This window comes from Neoarius graeffei, chromosome 14, assembly GCF_027579695.1.
Source record: "Neoarius graeffei isolate fNeoGra1 chromosome 14, fNeoGra1.pri, whole genome shotgun sequence".
NCBI classification, from domain to species: domain Eukaryota; kingdom Metazoa; phylum Chordata; class Actinopteri; order Siluriformes; family Ariidae; genus Neoarius; species Neoarius graeffei.
In genome coordinates, this window is record NC_083582.1 from 11,394,548 (window position 1) to 11,403,916 (window position 9,369).

At 44.4% G+C, this 9,369-nt stretch overlaps 1 protein-coding gene across 1 annotated transcript in view; it reads left to right on the forward strand.

Annotated features, from left to right (window-relative positions):
• Positions 1–8,510, forward strand: part of htra1b (HtrA serine peptidase 1b) — a 49,690-nt gene extending 41,180 nt beyond the window's left edge. Inside the window, exons 6-9 of the mRNA XM_060939264.1 lie at positions 2,155–2,269; positions 2,468–2,525; positions 3,363–3,458; positions 6,982–8,510. Coding sequence (XP_060795247.1) covers positions 2,155–2,269; positions 2,468–2,525; positions 3,363–3,458; positions 6,982–7,150 — 438 coding nt within the window. The 3' untranslated portion in view covers positions 7,151–8,510. The remainder of the gene's footprint in view (positions 1–2,154; positions 2,270–2,467; positions 2,526–3,362; positions 3,459–6,981) is intronic.
• Positions 8,511–9,369: the final 859 nt, after the last annotated feature.

A 9,369-nucleotide genomic window follows, 5' to 3' on the forward strand; every position in this document is an offset into this window, starting at 1 on the left:
GCCAGTGGCGATATTCATTTTGTAGAACCTGTAGAAGATGCACCACTAACTTCCTGCAGCTCCAGCGAGAGGAGATGTTCCTCATGGATGTTCTGCATGTTTTAAAAAAGAAACTGGATGTCCAGCTCACTTGTTGGCCATAACACAGTACAATAATAACTTCTGGGTAATGTTATTTTTTCACTGTACCAGTAGATGAGTTACTCTCAGTGAGGCCAACCATGAATGCAAGATCCCTCACTTGAGGTGGCGGGAACCCTGATGATTGATATATCTGAGTGCCAAGACTTTGTTTAAGTGGACCAACATGTGGCCAGTGATATTGCTTCCCAGCCAGTAATGGAAGGTGACCATCTTTCTCTGATGAGGCACCACTCCCAAGCTGCCAACTTTTTGTTAGAAAAGCCTTCTGTCTCCAGCAAGCAAATTAAAGATTAAGACACACTTGGTTAACCACCTGATGTATCATGAAGGATTGAGAGGGTTGTTATGTGGACAGAAAACCAACTCCAGTCTCAGAACTATATATTACAGGCTATCCGGTTATTTTAGCATGCTAGTGTGAGAACACTGTGGTATGGTGATAGAAAACCACCAAGCCATGCAAGTGGTATGTAGCCACAGGCCTGCTGGTTGGTGAGGTGGGGTGGATGTGGAGTTCTCAGCGTGGATAGCACAGATGTAGACTTGCTCCTAGCAGGGGAGAGTGAGGGGACGTCCAACTCCAGTTAACATAGCCTGTCGGCGGCGGTGGCAGCTGTCCATCGCTAGCGATGATGACTGCTTCGTTAGAATGCACAGAAACGCAGCTGGGCCACGAGGCCCACACCAGAGCGACAGAGTCGCCTGCAGTGGCGGCATGAATAGCTTGGCCAAGCCGCCACGGGATATCTGGCCTTGTGAGCTCTTGCATACTATTCTCCTCTCTTAATAAAGCGCCTTTCACAGTAAGGTAAGACAAACGATGTTGTGCCCCCATCGCGTTGCCTCTCTAATTCCAAGTGGTGCACAAAACTGCCACAGACCTGACGGGTATGGAAGTTGCCCCACAGTGACAACTGACTTGCCGAGTGATGCCATCCATTGGCCATTTGAGTGGCTCTTCCACATGCCATCTAGCGGTGTGCCATTGACCCTGTTGAGTTCATTTGCCACATTGCACCGAAAAGCGCCCTGCTGCCAGTGCCTTATTGGTGATTTTTTTCCAGCTATTTAACCCATAGCTGGAACCCAGGCAGGTCAGAGCAGACCTGGGAGCAGTGATTAAGGGGTAACTCCACTTTCCCCAATACTCAAGTCCTCCCGGACCTGAGACTCACCACCGGTTGCAGTTTAAAGTCATACCCAGGAGTAAACATAGCTTGTAGTCTAAAGTCCTTCGATCTCCGTTTCCGTAGCCCTCGGCCTCTCGCCTTACATAGCCAGGGTTACAGTGGGGGGCTGGTCCTCTGGTAACCACAAGAGTTTGACTCCCCACTCACTTCTGTATTGCAGCGTGCCTTGCCAGACAGCAGTAGGTACCGTTTTTATGATGGTCTTTGGTATGACCCGACCGCGAGTAGAACTCGTGATCTCCCGATTGAGAGGCGGACACACTAACCACTATGCCAACTCACGGTGCGAGTTGCCTGTAGAACAGCAATGAAAAGTCTCACAACCAGCATGTGGTTACAGGTCATATGGTCATCTAAAGGCAGGGGGATATGAAATAATCCGAGGAGAACCTGGCCCAATGGGGAGAATGGTAAATAAGCAGCACATTGGTAGAGTAATGCTAATGAGAGAAAGCCAACGCAAAGCTAGCAGGTATCTCAGAGTGCTGTAGCTTCTCACTAGAAAAGTGCTAATACGGAACAAATACAGTACGCTCACGGTGGGAGAACCGATGGGAAGTAGCTATCGCTTGCTGTTCAGGTAGATAAGCCTGTATGGCGAACATAAAGTCTGCCATGTGTACAAGGCAGGAAGAACGGGAAAGATGGCAGTATGACAGAGGTATTAGTTACCAACACTGATCATATATCACTCGGTTGAAAGGTGATTTTCATCACACATGGCTTTTACCAACAGACAAATGGACACTTTTCAGCCGGATGGTTGGTGTCGTGTTTGTTGTTGTTGTATGTGTTTATGATTTTGTGTGTGCCTGTCTAGGATGGAGAGGTCATAGGGATTAATACTCTGAAGGTGACTGCCGGGATCTCCTTCGCCATTCCTTCTGACAAGATCCGCCAGTTCCTTACCGAATCTCATACTCGACAGGCCAAAGGTTAGTGACGAGGACGAGATCCGAGAGATCACATGCAAATCTGGGATCTTTTTTTCCATTATTGCTATCTATACATCGCTTCCCTCTTTCCAACAGTGGAAGTGCTAGTCATGGATTAGCTACACATCGCCATTTCAAATGAACAATTTCTAGTTTCGCTGAAACACACCCTCCTGATGTGTTCATTTCTTTCAACAGGAAAAACCAACACGAAAAAGAAGTATATTGGCGTGAGAATGATGAGCCTCACCCCAACGTGAGTGGACCCTCTGTAACTCCTGTCCTGAGCGGCAGTACTGAGTTTAACGTGCTAACACTTGTACAGCATGACATCCTGATTGCCTAGAAAAATAATTACGAGTCCTATAGGCTGTTTATCCCACGGCGCTGTTGAGTTCTGGACTCTGATTGGTCAGAAGGTGTTGATTAAGTTTGCTGTAACAGCAGCTCTGATAAACGGATAAATGTTAATATGGTGAATTTTTCTCTAACTTTTATGGAAGGAGTCTCCAGTGTCGGAGGTAAAGCTGTAAGATTTCCGACATCTTCAGGACCGAGGCGTTTACACTCTGGGGTTTCTTGGTAACATGACAAGCTGTGGGGGTTTTTGTTTTGTGTGTGTTTTTGTCTTATTAACATCACAAGAGAGCAAAAGTGTCTGGTGAGGGAAAGACTGTTTATAGCTGCTATAATGCTGTAAAGTATGGCGTTCTTTAAGAAATAATTTAAAAAAAAAAGAATGTTTGCAAATTGCTGTGGTATAAAAGGAATGAACACTTTTCAGATGTGCAGTTAGAGGAAAATGATCAACCACACCAACCCTATCGTTGATTTATTTTCTCGTAGCAGTCTGCCCCGAAGCATTTTATTCCATACATATTGATTTTCTTTGTTCATAAATAAACTCATCCCTCGTTGTTGCTGTGATCGTTAAGCTGTGTGAGATTCTGCTCCTGTTGTTGAGGGAGAAAATCAGGAACTAACGTCTTCAAACCTCTAACTCTGAACTTTTCATACAGTATTCTGTATTCTTCCAAAACTAACACGTAGACATGATTATTATTCAAGTATGGATGTCGTGATTGTCTCGTAGTCTTGCTAAGGAGCTGAAAGGAAGGATAGCCGATTTCCCAGACATCACCTCTGGAGCCTACGTCATTGAGGTCATTCCCAGAACCCCAGCAGAAGCGTGAGTAGCATTTTACCAAATAAAAGCAGACGGGACAGTGGACAGTATTTCCACAGACACTGTTGAAATGAAATATTCGATATATGGGATAATTTAAAGTGAATATTATTGCTGTATTGCTCAGAAAAGATGTCAGTGGGACAGCTATTACTGCCATGTGTCAAGTCTGTCATGTCGCCTGTCGGTGTGGCCTGTCCAGCATGGGTTTTTTTGTTTGTTTTTTATATTATACTGAGAAACAGTCGTAGCTAAAACTAGTTAAACCCTAATTTACTGATTTTGAAAATCAGTTGTGTGATTTACACGGTACATGCTTGGATTCAGGGCGGCATGGTGGTGTAGTGGTTAGCGCTGTCGCCTCACAGCAAGAAGGTCCTGGGTTCGAGCCCCGTGGCCGGCGAGGGCCTTTCTGTGCGGAGTTTGCATGTTCTCCCCGTGTCCGCGTGGGTTTCCTCCGGGTGCTCCGGTTTCCCCCACAGTCCAAAGACATGCAGGTTAGGTTAACTGGTGACTCTAAATTGACCGTAGGTGTGAATGTGAGTGTGAATGGTTGTCTGTGTCTATGTGTCAGGCCTGTGATGACCTGGCGACTTGTCCAGGGTGTACCCCGCCTTTCGCCCGTAGTCAGCTGGGATAGGCTCCAGCTTGCCTGCGACCCTGTAGAACAGGATAAAGCGGCTACAGATAATGAGATGAGAGATGAGATGAGATGTTTCTATATACATTTAATCAGATGTCATATGTATACACACACACACACACACACAGTCCAGCCCATAAGTATTTGGACAGCGATGCACATTTTCATACATTCTGCCTCTGTACACCACCACGATGCGATATATTTTTTTAAACGCCTTGAGTTAAAGCTGAAATTCAACACTTCAGTGTCGTCTTGATGGCTTTGTTTCATATCCACCGTTTCGGAGTACGGAAGCAGAATTGCGAAAACTGTGTCCAAATACTTATGTACGGAAGCCGAGAGAGGCCCTTCATATAAACCTTTTTTTTATTCACCTTGTTATCCCGAGATAACGACATAATTAATTCAGGATCTCGAGAAAACAACACAACTAATTCGAGATCTCGAGAAAACAAAACCGTTATTTCATGATCTCGAGTAAACAGCTGAGAAATGGTTCATTCAGGTGCGCCAAGAGACTTGTGATACTGACTTTGGGGCTATTTCTCATTCTGTACAGACGCAACTTTGGTCATTAGAATGTCTGGAATAATCGATCACCTAATAAGGCAATATTTTGATCAGGGGTTGACACAGGGAGAGATTGCATTAAGTCTTTTAATAAAGGATAATTTCAAAATTAGTCCGCGGCACCTCCGCAGAAGACTGGCCCGGCTTCGTCTCTACCGACGGAGATACAGTGATCCAGCTGAGATCATGAAATAATTGTTTTGTTTTCTCAAGATCTCGAATTAGTTGTGTTGTTTTCTCGAGATCCTGAATTAATTATGTCGTTATCTCGGGATAACAAGGTGAATAAAAAAGGATTATATGAAGGGCCTCTCTCGGCTTCCGTACTTATGGACCCGACTGTGAGGTTTTCTTTCTTTATTTTTGTAGTAAGCAGTAAATGGGAACTAACTGCACATCGGGACTAAAGTTGTGAGTGGGGAACTGAGGAAATGTCGGACCGCACGCGCTACAGAATTATTATGAGGAATCGTTCGAGCTTGGATTCGTCACTTCAGTCTGAACTTGAGTGATGCTTGTTCCTGAAATCAGGGCTCCATGATCATCGGTTGCTTTGCTGCCTGCGAGTGCGAACGTAGAGTTCCCAGGATTAAAGCTAAGCGCCGTTCAGTCACATCATTGTGTGCAGGATTGGCTCATCTCCGTAATGAAGTCCTACGGTACGTGGTAATGACACATTGGAGTGGAAACAGCAGGGTGTGTGTGAGCGAGCCTGAATGCCACTTCCTGTTTAAAACTGAGGTTACCACATACTGAAGGAAAGCGTCTCCTCTCGTGGTTAGTGGCATGACTGTGTGAATGAAAATGTTTTGAGGCCCAAAAAACCAGAAATTTGATGTTTTCGGACAAAAGGAAGTAAGAAAGCGAGGGAGGGTGATGTGGGATGTTAGCTGTGTGCAGATCGCAGCAGGCGTGCCTTAGTGATGGGAATTCCGGCTCTCCTCAGTGACTCGGATCATTTCAGCTCCGATTCAGACTCCTAAGGCCCTGTTTACATTATTTCGAATCAGCGGATCATCAGATTAACGTTTTTAAAACGATTCGCGTACACACAGCAACGCCAATACACGGATACGCTAATCACATGACTAATTAGACGGCACGTCACATGATCCCAGTGCATATCGGGCATGCGCAAGTCACTCACCACTTGCAAGTGGAAGGATGGCAAGCGAACACCTTCTCCAGCAGATAAACACACCTGGCTGTGATGTTCATGTTCTCACTGAGTTTAAGCGCCTGAAGGTGGTTGAAATGTGTAAATAAACCTCAGTGCAGCTCAGCGCTTCCTCCTGCGCTCCAAATCACTCCGCCCTGAACGGCGAGTGCCCTCTGGAGGGTGCGCACTCCGGCCCTGCGCAGCTCACAGAGCGCGCGAGTGAAGCGCACGAGCAGTGATTCGGGACTGAGCCGCTGTGTGTGAGATCCCAACGCCAGCGAATCAGGAAGGTGGATGTCACAGTGACGTTGTCCAATGACGACGCCAGCTAGAGCTCAGCACAGCGTATCCGCGTATCCTCAATGTTTACACAGCACCGGACCAGACACGAACTGGATTGAATACGTGGGCTCTGGCGGATTCCCGTTTCCCGGCGTTTTAATGTGAACGGACAGTGCATCCGCGAAGAAAACGAGACAGATACGGTCTAATGTAAACTTGGCCTAAATGTCTCGTTGTCATTTTTCTCTAAAACGTACAAAGTTTGTGATCCGACGAACAAATGTGCATTTGAAAGAAAAAAATGAACTGATCACGGCTAAATAATGCTATTAGCTAAACTTCTATAGCCTGCGTAACGTTTGCTAGCTTAGCTCATCTCATCTCATCTCATTATCTCTAGCCGCTTTATCCTTCTACAGGGTCGCAGGCAAGCTGGAGCCTATCCCAGCTGACTATGGGCGAGAGGCGGGGTACACCCTGGACAAGTCGCCAGGTCATCGCAGGGCTGACACATAGACACAGACAACCATTCACACTCACATTCACACCTACGGTCAATTTAGAGTCACCAGTTAACCTAACCTGCATGTCTTTGGACTGTGGGGGAAACCGGAGCACCCGGAGGAAACCCACGCGGACACGGGGAGAACATGCAAACTCCGCACAGAAAGGCCCTCGCCGGCCCCGGGGCTTGAACCCGGACCTTCTTGCTGTGAGGCGACAGCGCTAACCACTACACCACCGTGCCGCCCACTAGCTTAGCTCAATTGTAATAAATTACATCTCCTGTATAAATGACGCTAGCTAAACTGGTGTAATTTAGCTAAACCTAAGGAATATTGCTAACATGTTCATTTGTCATCTTGTAGCGGAGGTCTGAAGGAAAACGACGTCATCATCAGCATTAACGGCCAGCGAATCACGTCAGCCAGTGACGTCAGCGCCACCATCAAAAAAGACAACACCCTCCGCTTGGTGGTTCGGCGAGGAAACGAGGATGTCATCCTCACCATCGTGCCTGAAGAGATTGTACCTTGACCTCTCCTCACGTCACGTCACGTCACGTCACGACTCCCCGCTCTACTTTGAGCTGGTTCTTAGCTATAAAACGAAAGAACACAGACATTTCATGGAGTGTGTATCTGGAGCCATGCTCATTTTGTTTTAGTCATTTTTTTAAAATCTTTTTTTCTGTGTAAATCCCACGGTATTTAAACTTCTGACATCAGTACGCTGACATGTTTACTCTTTTTTTTGTGTGTGTGTCTTGCTTCAAAATCATCAAATCTGCAGTCTGCTATTTCTCAGTTTTTCTTATGATTATAAAAAAAAAATCGTATCAATTTAAAGAAAGTCTGTTTTTTAAAGCGATAAACTCTTGGCTGTGGGTTATTTTTGTGTACATCAGCGGAATTGTTTCATTTATTATTATTATTATTATTATTATTATTATTATTTTTGTGTGTGTTCATACTCCTGTATTACATTTTCACATGTGAGAAACAGAATAATAGTAATAATAATAATAACAGGATGATGCTGGGAGTCTTACACTACCGTTCAAAAGTTTGGGGTCACCCAGACAATTTTGTGTTTTCCATGAAAAGTCACACTTTTATTTACCACCATAAGTTGTAAAATGAATAGAAAATATAGTCGAGACATTTTTCTGGCCATTTTGAGCATTTAATCGACCCCACAAATGTGATGCTCCAGAAACTCAATCTGCTCAAAGGAAGGTCAGTTTTATAGCTTCTCTAAAGAGCTCAACTGTTTTCAGCTGTGCTAACATGCTTGTACAAGGGTTTTCTAATCATCCATTAGCCTTCTGAGGCAATGAGCAAACACATTGTACCATTAGAACACTGGAGTGAGAGTTGCTGGAAATGGGCCTCTATACACCTATGGAGATATTGCACCAAAAACCACACATTTGCAGCTAGAATAGTCATTTACCACATTAGCAATGTATAGAGTGGATTTCTGATTAGTTTAAAGCGATCTTCATTGAAAAGAACAGTGCTTTTCTTTCAAAAATAAGGACATTTCAAAGTGACCCCAAACTTTTGAACGGTAGTGTATATCGCACTTGTATCACAATATGTAAAGCTGCTTCATTTCTGAGTATTTAAACATTCAACGAATTAACCGAACTCTCACACGGAGCGTCTCCGAGTAAGCCAGCACAAACTGTTGGTGGAGTTTGGTGTCGATCCATCAGAAACGCACACTCGTGATGTTATTGATTCGATATTCATGTTAATTCAGGCTTTATAAACAGAATTCATCAGGGTGACAACAGGGTGTTAATGTATGTGTGAACTTGTACAAAGCTGCAGAGTTGATCTCTCAGCAGACTAACAGGAAATATGAACAATAAAACTGTCTGGGTCTTGGACTTGTTGTTATTCATATTCTCACTGCACATTGGTTGGTAAGATTTCACACAAGTAGAACGCATGGTGAAGAAAGGTACAAATCCATAGAAAAGACCTTCAACATCGCCGTCAGTTCAAACTGGTTTCATAAAATGCAGGTGGAAAGTTCATGGAGCCACAACTCCTCGGCTCCGAACCAAGATTTTACACCACAGTCTCAGGCGAATAATAATGAAAGTAAGAGAGAAGTCAGTGGTCACTTGAAAAGACTTGCAGGACGACCTGAAAGCAGCAGTTACACCGAGAACAATCAATAAGCACATACAGTATTCATCCCCGTTGGTGTTTGTCCTGTTTCGTCGCATTACAAGCTGGAATTAAAATGGATTTTGGGAGGGTTAGCACCATTTGATTGACACAACATGTCTACAAATTTAAAGGTGAATTATTATTTTTTTTATTGTGACACAAACAATAATTAAGATGAGAAAACAGAAATCTGGAGTGTGCATAAGTATTCACCACTTTCATAAGAGCTGCTCCAAACAATTCACTTCACAAGTCACATAATTAGTTGATTAAGATCCACCTGTGTGCAATCAAAGTGTCACATGATCTGTCACATGATGTCTGTATAAATCACCCCGTTCTGGAAGGACCCTGACTCTGCAACACTACTAAACAAGCAACATGAAAACCAAGGAGCCTCCAAACAGGTCAGAGACAAAGTTGTGGAGAAGTATAGATCAGGGTCGGGTTATAAAAAATATCCCAAACATTGAATATCCCACAGAGCACCATTAAATCCGTTATAGCAAAATGGAAAGAATATGGCACCACTACAAACCTGACAAGAGAAGGCCCCGCCCACCAAAACTC